This window comes from Camellia sinensis, chromosome 1 (assembly GCF_055761805.1).
Source record: "Camellia sinensis isolate YWXY chromosome 1, ASM5576180v1, whole genome shotgun sequence".
NCBI classification, from domain to species: Eukaryota; Viridiplantae; Streptophyta; class Magnoliopsida; order Ericales; family Theaceae; genus Camellia; species Camellia sinensis.
The window spans coordinates 94695356-94711108 of NC_138961.1; the positions used below are offsets into that span (position 1 = coordinate 94695356).

The window sequence follows — 15753 nt, forward strand, 5'->3', positions numbered from 1 at the left end:
CCAACAGCAAGAGCTAGGAGCACTCTCGTTCTCCAGGCATTTAGGTACTAAGCCAAGTGTGAAACACGGGTCAAGAATGAAGCTGAATACTCAACACCCTCACCAGGGTAAGGTCTAATCATCCTCGAACTGTCGTTTGAACCTGAATGGGAAATAGAAAACACAGTGTGTTAGGCTAATCAATTGTATCCCTAGCTAGCAAGACATGCTGTAACTCATCCCGATCAAGTTAAGTCAAGGGAATCATCAAGCGATGTCAGTTGCAGATCTGCTCTACATCCAATCGCCACAACTCCTCTATGGGAAAGCTCACTAGCTGCGATCGAAAGAAGTAAGATCTAGCAGATTGCTCTGGGCAAGGGTCCACAACTTTCAGCATATCCATCAACCACACCTAGTAATGGATAAAAAAAAATCAGAGAGATTAAAGAATATAGAAATGTATGTTGAGAACAAAAAGTAAAGAAAGGGCTTTTGAGAGAAAATAGAGATTGAGTGACAAAGTGATGTTAGAATCATAAAGATGAAATAGTGGGAAACAGTACCTGAAGAAGCAGTGGACTCCCCGTGAATCGAGAAGTCTCTGGCTAGTGGAAAACATCCAAGCCCATTAAGGTTTTGGTTAGTGCCAAGCCTATGTAGCTTCGGCCCTTCTTGAGGCGTTGGGCCACTTCAATCAGCCTAATGCTAGCTTCGCTGTAACTAAGGGAAAATATGAAGTGTGTGAGCAAATATAAGCAGAGGGCGTGTTGACAGTAACCTTGCCAAAGAAGGTCACTCATGTCCCCGACGCCGAAAAATCGATGAATCAAGCTAGCTACATTCAACTCTCTGTCATAAGGAAAAGACCAGGCCTCGTTTAAAGTAAGACCACACATCGTTTCAAGAGCCCGTGTATGGCTGAAATGAGGTTGGGACATAATCTCCTTATTTTGGAGAGATTCCATCAATGCTTGAAACTCTTCAAGAGGAGGACATATCTCTTGCATTCTGAAGCGAAACACATCAGTGAAGGGGTCTTAACATTGAGTAGCGGCATGAAGGAACGAAAAACAAAGCATAGTATGACTCAAAAGAAAAGGAGCATTTACGTCGAAACCGTTAAAGTTTACCTTTTCTATGCAGTCCAAAGCGGTCATGCAATCTTTGAGTCTATTGCTAAACAAAATCTCCAACATTAGAACAAAATATCATAAGTTTGTTGTTTCGTCGAGAAAACAGTGAGAGAGCACCTATTATAGAGATTGGGAATGGGTGAGTGCATGACAGTTGGATCCCAGTGCCCAGCCACTATTTGGATCCATCCATCCTTATTGAAACACGGTCGTAGGTATTTAGACCTGGCCGGGTCTTAATTCTTGCCAAATAGACTGGCAGCTACAAAAAGGGGCCAATTTCAATGCAATGTTTCAAAGTCTTGTTTTAAGTCTTGCCTTGGTTCCAACAAGTTTTAATATGTGTTATCAGGTTGTTTTTGTTTTGTTTCTCTTTTATCGAGTTGTATTTTTGCGTTTTGGTCGGTTGAAGGCTCCTTATCCGATTCAGAATCAATTCCAAAGCAATCATTCTCAGTTTCGAATTCCTGTAAAGTGCTTTTTTGTGCTCAAAGTCTGGTGCCATTTTTGACATAATGGGAAAAACAAAATTCTTTCTTTCATAAACTGCAAGGTCCAACCCCGATCATAGTTTTACAAAACAAAATACAAGTTTTCAAAAAAAACAACAAAACGAAAAGACCTACTTGAAGCTACATAGGTTCCAGACTATAAAGCAAAAGCAAAAAGAGAAAAGCGAAAAGTGGAGTATCTGAGTTTGCTGTAACTTCAGAAAGTTCAGAAATTATGTTCCTAATGCACCTTCTCAGGTCTAGCCATTTCTCTAGAGTGTAAATGTACCTTGACCTTGAGCTCAAGCTTGCTTTAAGTCATCATGGCGATCAAAAGTGCCCTCCCTGAACACCATTCCCCACCAAAGGCATTTTTTCTTAAAATGCCACTTTTCAGCAGTGTGGTACGCATAAGTCCAAATTCAATTCTTAAACCAAATGAGGTGATCTCCGTGAACACTGCTCCGCAAGAAATTTTTTGAACCAACCTAGTCTATCACTCTGTTGGAGAATAGGGAAAGTTGCAAACATAGCCAGGAAGAAAAGTAGTGCCTGTGGTTTTTGCGTGAAAATTATACCTTTATTCAGTAATGCAAGACAAAGGTAAAGGTTTGAAAAAGCAAAACGGGAAAGAGAGATCCCCATCAGAGTAAGGCGGTTCATTGCCACTCGCCCCGTGAGGTGCCTTCTAAGGCGCCGCGTTGTCTGTTTATTCTATTGAATTACCTAAACATCTTCATTACATTGTCTGTCACGCATACCACAATGCCTATCACACCCATTGTGTCCATTTGCATCATGCGTTATCTTATATTATCTATCCTTTTTACATTGAAATTTGTTTAGGATCATTGCCCCTCGAGCGGTTATCTCAGGACGTATGAGACGCGACCCTGAGCGGTTTTCTATGGACATGCAAGAACATGTTCTCGAGCAGTCATTATCTCGAGACGCGTGAGATGTAACTCCAAATGGTTTTCTCAAGACTTGTGAGACGCATCCTCTAAGCTTTTTTTCTCTCTCTGACTCTCTCTCTATCTCTCTCTCTCTCTCTTGACCTGTAGGAATGTGACACTGAGAGGTTTCTTTGTGTCAGTGTGACAACCCCACTACGTATTATATTTGGAATTTAATTATTTAAGGAGATTTGGATTTTAATTAGTTGTTATCCTGATTTAATTTGGGATTTATGAGGATTATGGAGCAAAATCGGTAAGTGATTTTAGTAATGATTTATTTTGGGATTAGAAATTAAAGGTCCAAATGGCTTAAGGAAGTGAAATTAATTAGTTGAATCAGTTTGATTTCAAGTATTGACCTACTTGGGAGCCTAATTAAATATTCGATTTAGCTTCAATTTAGTTTAGTAAAATTAAGATTTTATTAATTGGGTTCGAATTGGAGTTAATTAAATTAATTACATTATAAGGTTTGAGAAATTATGATTATTATGAATTAAATCTATTTATGAGGTGTCCAATTTAAACATGTAATTTATTTATAAGGTTTGGGGTCTGACTTAAAATTGAAGGGCTGAGAGATTTGAGACACTCAAATTAATTGTAGTAATAAGTTTAATTTGATATTTGAAGCCTTTTGGGAGTTTGACCAAAAATCTGATTCAGATTGGTAAAATTAAATATAATTGATTGGGCCTTAATTGAAGCCAAGTAGACTAATTAGATTATGTGGGATTTCTGATTAATCAAGATTAATTAGGACTAAGTGATGATTAATTAAGTTAATGTGAAATGATATGCCAAACCAATCCCAATCAATTAAATAAAATAAAAATAAAAATAAAAATAAAAATATGAAATGAAAGTTAGGGAGAGTTCTCGAGCCATTCTTTGGTTGTAGGAATATTAATAAAAATAAAAATAAAAATGAAATAAAAGAAGGGAAATGAAACCAAAAAGGGGAACAAGGGTGCTAACCCCCTTGAGTTCAAGAGTTCTTCTAAGAAACCGTAGGAAACAGAAAGGCAGAGAGAGAGCATCGAGAGGGAGAGAAAAACACAGAGAGAGAGAGAGAGAGAGAGAGAATGCCGAGAGAGAGAGATTGCTCAATTTCTTTGAAGAAGAGAACCACTTTTTGCAGGAAATTGTAAGGGGACTCAAGAAATTCAACCATTGAACATTTAAGGTAAGAAATTGAGACTTAAACTTTGTAGATAAATTATCTACAAGCTGAAATTAAGAGATGATTGGGTTGAATCTTATGTAAATAAAATAAAAAAAAATTAGCAAGATTATGAAGAAATGGAGTTAGGTTCAAATTTATGGAAGTTAAATTAGGAATTAACTATGTTGAGTTTGATTTTTGTAATCTTGTATGAATTTGAGTTTCATTTCTATATGCATGAACAAAATTTATAAGTTTTAATACTCTAATTGTACATGCATCATAAATTTCTTAGAATTGATATCATGTTTTGATGAAATAAGAACTAAGCGTTGGAAAATTATGAGTTTATGAATAAATGAGTTTATTTATTTTTTAATTAAAGGAGTTATGATGTAAATGATTTAAAATTGATCATATTTCTTGATATTTAAGAGTTTGTGTTTTTTTTGAAAAGCCATGTATGAACCCAAGTTTTAGAATTATATTTTGAAAGTTAATTTATGTTTTAGAATTTATGAGTTTGAAATTGGGTTTGATATGAAGAAAATTAATTTGGGTAAATCAAGAAATTAATTATGATTTAAAATTTGACAATCAAGAATTGACTTGACTTTGATTCGAATTTCATACTTGCAAATATTTTAGAGCATTTAGCTTTAATTTTATGTTTTGCAAGAAAGGAAGAAAAGTAATGAAATTGTTAAATTCATGGAGATTTGAGCTAAGAAGTTAGAAATAATCTTATATAATTGTTTTTGGGAGTGTTTTTGTACATTAGAACATGTCATGCATGAAAGTTGGAGCCTTGATAATGTGTTTTGAAGTTTAAACAACATTCTGGAAAATCCTGAATTCTTCTTCATCGCTCGAGTAAAGAAGTTGTCACTTGAGCATAGAATTCAAGCAACTAGTATTTTTACAGACTAATGGCTCCGCTCGAGCAACTAATGGTGTGCTGGAGCGGGGGGTCCTGTCTAAAGTTTTTTTGAAAAACTGCTTCATTCTTTCGCTTCTAAGCACTCTTAGGCGTACACTGGGCATTATAAATGAACTATAGAGTTAGAAAGAGCCTAAGAGAATTAAACGAATTAAAGAACGAAATGAATTGTATTGTGACCCGATTTCTATGTGTGTTATGAATTGGGTAGGGTCAACTACAAAGGTGAACCAGGCATCTGAACACTGTGAGTAATATCTTAGTAAAGATATATTCAAGTATTTTATTTTCCAAATGCTACTTCTGTATAATCTTTATGTATTTGTTGATTTGAACGATGAATGAATACTCGAAATGCTTGTCTTTTACATAAAGCAATTTAAATACGAAAATGAATGAATTGGCTGAGGCCGTTTGATATGATTTATGCCCAAGGCCATTTGAATATTATGATGGGCCAAAGGCCGTTTCAATATTATGATGGGCCAAAGGCCATTTGAACATTATGATGGGCCAAAGGTCGTTTGAATACTATGATAGGCCAAAGGCCGTTTGAATACTATGATGGGCCAAAGGTCGTTTGAATATTATGATGGGCCAAAGCCTATTTGAATATTCTGATTTGAATATGAATGTAATGGGCCAAAGGCTATTTGAATTAAATGGTGCTCATGAACATGGATATGAATGTACGCATGGATATGACTATGGAAATGATGGACCTGTGGTCGTTCTAATTTTGATTTACATGTAATATGTATTAATGTGATTTACTTAATTAAGAATCTCATTCATACAGCCTTTTTACATTGGTATTATTCACTGGCATTTGCTCACTCTTTATATATATATATATATATATGTAGGTGAGCAATTGGAGGAACAACATTAGAGTTTGCCCTGGAGCCTGCCTCTTTGTCAAGCCACCCAAGAAGTACCTCTGTGTAGAGGCTTTATTTTATTGTGTCAGGCTTGAGTTAATCTTAGTAGTTTGTCAAAAGTCCTCCACCTAGTGTGTGAGATATGATATAAAATATGTTTTTGTGCATGTATCTATAAAGAGCATGTCAAAAATGTTTTAATTACTACCATTGATCATGTACGCACTACTAAATGGACATTATTTGTCACGACCCAAACCCGCCCCTACAGGTTTAGCGTCATGACCGGCCAGTAACCATAGATTACCTACGGCCTCCATACAAATGAACCTTTAATTATAAAGTACGGGGCTTAGCAGAAGTCTAAAATGACATAGAAATTATCCGTTGAACTGTGCATATATGAGGAGAACAAATATGTTAAGCAAAGTTTTGTTTCAAAAATACATCCATCATGAGTACAAGTTGTGTATTCCATTTCCATATCCATATATATATAACCCCAACTATGCACAATTGCAAAAGAACTTTAAAATATACAAAAGGGGGGTCTGACTAGTGCGGCTCCACCCCAGCCTGGTTGTTTCACTTGGAAGCTCCTCAAAAGCTGACCCAGGGTAGACTCGAGGCTCTCTAATTTTGTTGTTCCACTTGACCACCTACATATATGTACATAAATAAATAGTGAGGTAGAGCCCAATGAGTAACAACAGAATAAAGAGGTTAAATGAATGAAGTTCATTGTCATCACAAGTATCAATCTTAGCATCAATAATCGTTTCGTTCGTACGTGTGGCATACCCATTGGAGGAACAATATTTCAATAACGATGGACCAAGATGGGTCTAACACTAGAAATTCTCTGTGCTTCGATACAATTCAATGGCCTTGGTATTAATCTCCTCCAGGCAAGGGTTAATGGCCTTGGTATTAATCTCCCCAGGCAAGGGTCAATATTCAATGGGTGTCACAAACCATTTCGAAATAGAACTTCATTCATTATAAGAAAATAACATTTTGATGAGCCATGCTATCAATCATCATATCGTTTCAAAGATTCATTCAATTAATCACAGATCCATTTCAATAGCAATAACATTTTCGAAAATAAAGATAACTTGAACATATCTTTATAAAGTTATTACTCACAGTGGTTTGCGTTGTCACTAAGCCTCGAACACCCACCTAAACAAAACACATAACAAAATGCAATTGAAACTCCATTTTGTCAATTCAATTCTCTTTATGTGTTCCTAACTTATTCTATGATTATAAGAGTCCAAATGGTGCCTAAGTATGATTGGAGTGACATGAGGATGCAAATAAGCACTCAAAAGAGTTTCTCAAAATTTGCTGAAAACAGGGTCCACGCTCGAGCACAACTTTCCACGCTTAAGCAGAGGATCAAAAACAAAGGTGGTCACTCGAGCGGTCTGCAAAGGTACTAGTTACATGAAATTCCCGCTTGATGGTCACTCGAGCGAAAGACTAAGAAAAAGGGTCCTTGCTCGAGCACCACTTTGGTTACTTGAGCGACCTGCAAAATTTTAGAAAACTTCTGGGAGCTCGATTTTCACACACGAGCGGAGCTTCCCTCGCTCGAGCGGACAACACAAATTTTGGAATTTCCAGAACTATGTTTGAAGTTCAAACATGGTATTCAAAGCCTCAAATCTTGGGTTTTTTGTACAAAAACTTGGAGAATCATTATATAACATGAAAATACTTCCAATTTTGACCCATTTATTCAAAACCATGGTAATTTCCCAACCAAAGACTTTAACCACAAATTATAAAATAAGTTTAACTCAAATTGAGTGTACATTTCTTCAAAACATGTTCAAAATATAATCTAGTGACATTGGAAGCTTGAAAACATGAAGGATTTTCCAAATTAAGGTATAAATGTGCCAAGCATGTAGGAATTTCATGAATTCCAACTCACATTATGCATGCATGTGTATAATTCAACTCCAATTCATCCTATTCATAACAACTCATGCTCAACCTATTCAAATTCAACAAAATGATCCTATAACTCCATGAACTTAGTTTTTACATAATTCAATTCTAAGAATTTAGGATGAGTCTCATACCTAATGTGTAAATTCAAGTGTATTATAGCTCCAACCCTTCAATCTTCCACAATTCTCTATAAGCTCTTTGTTCTGTCTCTAAATATGTTGAGTTCTTCTCCCTTCTCTCTCAATTCTCAACGAAGAGTTATAAAAATGAGCCTACAAGCTTAATTAGGGCCTTATATAGGATGTGATTAAGTTAGCCTAATCAAATGTGATTAAGATTAATTAATTAGGCTTAATACTAATTCAATCAATTTATTCTAATTATTTTGATCCAAATCAAACTTCAAATAAAGTTGCCATAAAATTCTAAATATCCTAATTAGCCTATTGGGCTAGTCAATTTCAGTTTCTAAAGTCGTTTAGGCTTTCAATTTCCGACTCTAAGTTGTCAATTTAAACAGATATTCCATATGTCAACAGATAATTATAGGATTAAACATGTAATCACATAATTGAGCACATAATCATGCAATTAAACTCATTAAAATTATATAATGTACTAGTTTGGAGCTGGGGTCGGGGTCGTCACCGTCTCTCCTCTTTAGAAAGTTTGGTCCTTCAAACTTAAGTTACCTTCAGATGGAAACAAATACAGATATCGTTGCAACATCTCTTCCACTTTCTCCCAAGTGGCCTCCTTTCCATAATGTTCTCTCCACTCGACCTTCACCATAGGGATAGTTTTGTTTCTCAATTGCTTGACTTTCCAATCAATGATTTGCACGGGCCATTCCTCATACATTATATCCTCATCTAGAGCAATCCGGTGGCAATCAATCATATGGAACGGATCTCTAAGATACCCACGAAGCATGGATACATGGAAAATGTTATGCACTTGTTCGATTCTCGGTGGCAGGTCAATATGATAAGCAACAGGACCCAACCTCTCAAGGATCTGAAACAGTCCAATGTAGTAAGGAGTTAGTTTTCCCTTTTTACCAAATCTCATATGCCCCTTCATTGGGGTCACTTTGATGAATACATGGCCTCCGATTTTGTACACTAAGTCCCTTCTTCGCTGATCCGCGTAGCTTTTCTATCGGCTCTGTGTAGTTTTGAGCCTTTGCTAAATGATTTTGATCTTCTCAGTTCTTTCTTGCATGAGTTTAGTCCCATAAATAGTTCTATCACCAACCTCTGTCTAACAAACTGGCGATCTAAATTTTCTGCCATATAGTGCCTCATATGGTGCCATACCGATACTCGTGTGAAAACTGTTTTTATAAGCAAATTCGACCAATGGCAAATAAGTTTCCCAATTGCCCTGAAAATCCAATACACACATACGAAGCATGTTTTCTAAGGTATGAATAATCCTTTCGGTTTGCCTATCTGTCAAAACCCAAACCCGCCCCTATGGGTTAAGGCCATAACTGGCCAGTAATCGCGAGATTACCTACGGCCTCAAACTCAATAAGACAAAACTCATCAGAGTAAAGGGGCCAAACAGAATCAAATTTAAAACTTTGTCCATAGAGCCATACTTATATGCACATCATAACATTCCATACATGCATATGTTAATAACTCAGAACAGAAAGCATAGTAACATAAGGTTCTGTACAAACAGGATCATCCAAATCTAAGTCAACCCATGAAAACTATATATAGACATGAACCAAAATCCTCGCCAACATGACAAAATGACGTATAATGGAAAAAAGGCGAAGATGTGTCTCGTGCGTGAGACGCAAGGGCTGACTCTTCAAAACCTTAGTTGTTCCATGCTGACTTCACTGAGGCTGGGTCTGGACCTCTCTTGGCTCACCTACAAACACATGAATGAGCGTGAGCGAAAGCCCAGTGAATAATATCAGATAAAAAAGATACACAAACAATATGTAGAATAACATGCTTCAAACGGCCTTGGGCCCAGCTCGTATTCCCATCTAACTTATATATACACAATTCAAGTCAAGTGACTATGGTTCCAAACATACTGGCCTTTGGCCCATTTATCTTCCATTCGTGTCAGACTATCATTCATATTAGACTGTCATTCATTTTAGACTTATCATTCATATCAGACTATCATTCATATCAGACTGGCCTCTGGCCCATTCAAACTTTCATGTTAAACTGGCCTTCGGCCCATTCAAACTTTCACATCAAACTGGCCTTCGGCCCATTTACACTTTCGTGTCAAACTGGCCTTTGGCCCATTATACTTTCATATCATACTGGTCCTCAGCCCATTTACTTATGTCAAACGGCCTTCAACCCAATCATTCATGCCAAACGGCCTTCGGCCAAATCATTTATGTCAATCGGCCTTCGGCCCAATCATTCATGCCAAATGGCCTTTGGCCCAACCATTTATGTCAATCGGCCTTCGGCCCAATCATTCATGTCAATCGGCCTTCAGCCCAATCATTTATGTCAATCGGCCTTCGGCCCAATCATTCATGTCAATTGGTAGGCATAGCAAGCATTTGTCCACAATTCAAATTATCAAACTTATAAGAAGATAAGCAATTGGACAAATGACCTATTACAGATATCTTTATTGAGATACAACTCACAGTGATCAGTTGGTTGGTTTGCCCTGGAGCTCGACCCTACACATTCCATGAACATAAAAGGGTCACTAACAATTTAATCCATTCCTTAATTCACATATTCCTCTTTAGGATTCATTCTTATCTCTTTAGCTCAATTACAATGTTTAGTGCATGCCTAAGAGTGCTTGCAAGTAAAAGAGAACGGAAAACGAAACACAGAACGCGCATACAAAATTTCAGAAAACAAGGTCCCTGCTCGAGCGTGGACTTCCCCGCTCGAGCGGACCCTTAAGGCTTGCAAAAGTGCTGGTTGCATCAAATTCACGCTCGAGCGTGAACTCGGGCGCTCGAGCGGAAGGCCTGTCTACATAGCTCCCCACTTGAGCATGAACTCCTCCGCTCTAGCGGACATCCAAGTCTGAAAAAAATGCTGGGAGCACGAAATCCACGCTCGAGCGGACATCAAACTTTCTGGAAATTCCAGAACTGTTCTTGGAGTTCAATTTTGATGTTCAAAGGTCTCAACTCATGATTTCGGTCCCAAAAACATATAAACACATTATATTTCAAGGGTACACAAACAATATGAAGCTAATTACTCAAAACCATGGTTCAATTCTCCAAAATCAATCAACATTCTTGTATAATCATGGCTTATGCTTTCAAATCCCATATGAGCTTCATATCTTCAATAATCAAACTTGCATGCAATCTTTTAATTCCAATTCCATTTCAAATAGGTCAAATGATGCTTAAACACATGAAATTCATCCAAATCATGCTTGCATGTATGATCCTACAATTTAATTCTTCATGATTAACAAACCACATGATAGATGTACATTCCTTGCTCATTTATGATAATTCTATGCATGCATGTACATTCTAGCTTCATTTTCAACTAAATCTTTGCCATGAGCTACCAAATCACTAGAATTCACAAAATCACAAGTTCAACTCATGAATTAGGGGTTGATCACTCACCCAGGAGCTTTAAACACTCAAGTTCTTTGGAGTGAAACTTCAAATCTCCAAGCCTTAAGCCAAAATTGCACAATTCTCCCCCTTTCTCTCTCTATAGCCGACCCTCTCTCACTCTAAGGTGTAGAATCAGATTTTTGATCTTCAAAACACCAAATGAGGGTGTAGTTGGCCCCTTATGTATAAGTCCAGTAACCATAATAATCAATATTTAATAATTTGAGCACTATGTCAATAATTTAATCTGATTAATTTGACCCGAATCAATTTTCAATTAAATTTCACCGTAGGCTCTAAAAGTTATGCCAATCACAATGGCACAATCAATTTCGGGTTCTACGACAGATAGGGCCTTCAATTTAATTTCCAAAGCAGATAATCAAACAGATATTCCTACGGTGCACAGATAGAAATTCAAAACCACATATTTTAACATAATTGGCACACAAAATCATATCAAATGCATAATCATATTCATATTAAGGTCCAATTAGCATATTACAGAACAGGGATATTACACTATCGGTCTGTGGATGAAATGTTGTACTAAATCTCAATTCTATTCCCATGGCATCCTGCAGACTATGCCAAAATCTACAGACAAATTTAGGGTCCCCATCTGATACAATAGACACTAGGACTCCATGCAGTCGAATAATCTCATTAATGTAGATAGTAGCAAGTTTATATGCAATAAATGACGTCTTTACAGCAAGAAAATGAGTAGACTTAGTCAATCTATAAACGATAACCCAAATAGAATCCATACCTCTAGGTGTTCGAGGTAGGCCGACGATGGTGATATGTTCCCATTTTCATTCTGGGATAGGAAGAGACTGAAGCAAACCTGCTAGCTTCTGATGCTTCCCTTTTACTTGCTAGCATTGTAATTATTTAGAGTTGAAGTCGGCAATCTCTCTTTTCATATTGGGCCACCAATACACTTGCTTCAAGTCTTGATACATTTTGGTGTTTCCTAGATGCATGGCAAACATCGACTTGTGAGCTTCCTCCAAAATTCTCCTTTTCAAATCTGCATCATTTGGCACACACAATCTTCCATGATATTTCAACACAAAATCTTCAATTAGGAACCCCGGTTTAGGCTTGTGTCAAGTTCATCACAAATCTTCTTAAAAAACTCATCATTCATTTGTTTTTGCTTAATTTCTTCGATAATGACAGGCTGGGAAAACATTGTAGCTATCAAACTACCCAATTCAAAAGGCACCACTTCCATTTCGAGTTTTTCAAACTCCAGTAGCAACTCTCTCTTATCTGTGAGCATACATGCAAGATTCCCTACACTCTTTCTGCTAAGTGCATCCGCCACAATATTGGCTTTGCTCGAGTGATAGTGTATCTGCAAATCATAATCTTTGATTATTTCAAGCCATCGCCTTTGACGCATGTTCAACTCGTTTTGTGTGAAAAAGTATTTCAAACTCTTATGATTTGTATACACTTCACATTTGACCCCATATAAATAGTGACGCCATATCTTCAATGGAAACACCACCACAGCAAGTTCCAAGTCATGTGTAGGGTAGTTCTTTTAATGTGGCCTCAATTGTCGAGAGGCATATGCAATCACCTTGCCATTCTGCATTAAAACAAAACCCAAGCCCTTATAAGATGCATCACTAAAGATCATAAAACCTTTGGTACCTGAAGGAATAGAGAGGATTGGAGCTGTAGTCAGTCTTCTCTTCAACTCTTGAAAGGCTGATTCTCTCTGATCTGTCCAGTCAAATGGTTCACCTTTTTGAGTTAACTGAGTCAATGGCACAATAATTTTTGAAAAGTCTCTCACAAATCTTAGGCAATACCCTGCTAATCCCATAAAACTACGAACTTCTGATACATTAGTCGGGGTAGGTCAATTAATGATTGCTTCAATTTTATGAGGATCAACAGATATACCATCCTTATTAATAATGTGCCCCAAAAATGCAATTTCATCAAGCCAAAATTCACACTTTTTGAATTTCCCATACAATTTTTTTTCTCTAAGTGTTTGAAGAGTCATTCTCAAATGTTGTTCAAGATCATTTCTATTTTTCGAATATATGAGAATATCATCAATAAACACTGCGATAAATTTATCCAAGAAAGGTTTGAAAATTCTGTTCATCAAATCCATGAATGCTGTGGGTGCATTTGTAACTCCAAAAGGCATGACTAAAAACTCATAATGTCCATACCTAGCTCAGAAGACAGTCTTTTCCACATCTTCAGCCTTAACCTTCAATTGATGACACCCCAATCTCAAGTCAATTTTCGAAAATGTCTGTGCCCCTTGCAACTGATCAAACAGGTCATCAATACGTGGCAAAGGGTATTTATTTTTCACCGTTACCTTATTGAGTTCCCAATAATCAATGCATAGTCGAAGAGTACAGTCTTTCTTTTTCACAAAAAGTACTAGTGCGCCCCATGGTGATGTACTTGGTCTGATAAACCCTTTATTGAGCAATTCGTACAACTGAGTTTTCAATTCTTTCATTTCAGTAGTAGACATGCGGTAGGCAGTTTTAGAAATTGCCTGAGTCCCCGGTATTACATCAATTGTAAATTCAATCTCTCTATCAACAAGTTGACCGGGTAGTTCATCTGGAAACACATTAAGAAAATCTCTTACCATTGGTATGTTGTCTAGAGTATTGTCTATAATTGGTTCAGTTATTATACTACACAAATACCCTTGAAAACCCTTATTTATTAGTTTTTGGGCTTTCATGGTAGATATGAGGTATGGTGGTGAAACTATCCCTTTTCCCTTAAAATAAAATTCATCTTGTCCAAGAGGTTGGAATATTACTCGTTTCAAAACACAATCAATAGTTGCATAATATTTAGTTAGCCAATCCGTACCCAACAGTACATCAAAATATCTCATGTCTAGAGGTATTAAATCAGCATACAAAACTGCATTCCCAAAGAATAATTCACATGCAACAAATACAGTTGAACCCATGGATCCTCCCATAGGTGATGCAACACATAGTATATAGTTCAATGTTTCCATAGGTCTGTTCAGAGTTTCAGTAAAAACCACAAAAATAAACGAATGTGTAGACCCTGAATCAATTAAAGCATAAGCAGGTTTAGCACAAATGGAGATTGTACCTGACCTACGGCCTCAGTATTCTGAGTATCCCCTGGAATCAATGCAAAAACTCTTCCTTGTCTCTGCTCATTTCTTGTGGTAGGTGGTATTGCAGCTGGTTTTGTTATGGGAGCTGACCCAATCGAACTTGTGGCACCTCAGTTGCCACCCGTTTGTGATTGTGTGCAATCTTTCGCCATATGTCCTATCTTCCCACACTGGTAACAAGCCCCCCTAGTACAATGACAAACACCCCAATGCTTCTTCCCACAAACTGTGCAAGTAGGTGTCAAATTGCCACTTTGAGTTGACCCCGAGTTACTTAAATTCCCACACTTCAACTTCTTATTCACTGATGATGACCCCTTATTAAAGTTTGGTCTCATGCCCTTCTATTCAAAGTTTTGTTTATGGTTGGCCACATTCCTCTCTGCTATCAATGCCCTGTCTAGTACCTCCACATACGTTGGCAATTTGAGTACATTAATTTTATCCAGAATCGGGTCACGCAAGCCCCCTTCGAACTGTCTGGCCTTTTTGTAATCTGTATCTACCATGTGGGGTGCAAAACGAGCTAACTTTGTAAACTGAGCCTCATATTGAGCAATTGACTTATTTCCTTCATTGAGTTCCACGAATTCGGCTGCCTTTCTATCCCACACACATTGGGGAAAATATTCGTCGTAGAAGATTTTCAAAAAATGAGCCCAAGTAATGTCATTATCATCTCAAACCAACATCCACCAACGTCGGGCATCATCTTCTAGGGTGAATGTAGCTAGATGTACTTTCTAAGCTTCAGTACAAAGGAATACTTCAAACAATTTCTCAATTCCTAAGACCCAAGCCTCGACCTTCAGTGGTTTGATTCCATCATGAAACACTGGTGGTTTCATCTTTTTAAATTCTCTAGTCATGGCAATAGTACAAGTCTCCGGCTGACACCCATGAGTTGAAGATGGCATAGGCATTGGAGCTTGGGGGAGGTGGTTGTTGTTGTTGTCTTATGGCCTTACCCATGTCGTGCATCATTCATTCCAGTCTGTCTAATCTTGAGGAGGATGTGTTCTCTAGCTCAGCACTCTTTGTCCTCACCATTTTTCTATATAAAACTTGTATTATAATAAACACAACAAATAAAATATGTCCACATATACAAATTCCAAACATGTAATCATACAATTTATCTCACTCTAATATTTACTTACACATGAATGCAATCCTGAAGTCTCTTCTAGACTCTCTATAGCTCAACGGACAAGTGAGTGAGATATAACTCGTGCTCTGACACCACTCTGTCATGACCCAAACCCGCCCTTATAGGTTTAGCATCATGACTGGCCAGTAAGAGTAGATTACCTACGGCCTCCATACAAATGAACCTTTAATTATAAAGTACGGGGCTTAGCGGAAGTCTAAAATGACATAGAAATTATTGATTGAGCTGTGCATATATGAGGAGAACAAATATGTTAAGCTAAGTTTTGTTTCAAAGATACATCCATCATGAGTACGAGTTATATA

The 15753-nt window shown here is 37.2% G+C and overlaps 1 protein-coding gene across 1 annotated transcript; it reads right to left on the bottom strand.

Annotated features, from left to right (window-relative positions):
• Positions 1-256: 256 nt before the first annotated feature.
• LOC145806978 (uncharacterized) lies at positions 257-14109 on the bottom strand. The gene is made up of 5 exons (XM_082904877.1): positions 13480-14109; positions 12715-12894; positions 8209-8533; positions 546-583; positions 257-394 (listed from the first exon to the last, which is right to left on the bottom strand). Exons 1-5 carry the CDS (start codon positions 14107-14109, stop codon positions 257-259), a joined length of 1311 nt encoding a protein of 436 aa, XP_082761003.1.
• Positions 14110-15753: the final 1644 nt, after the last annotated feature.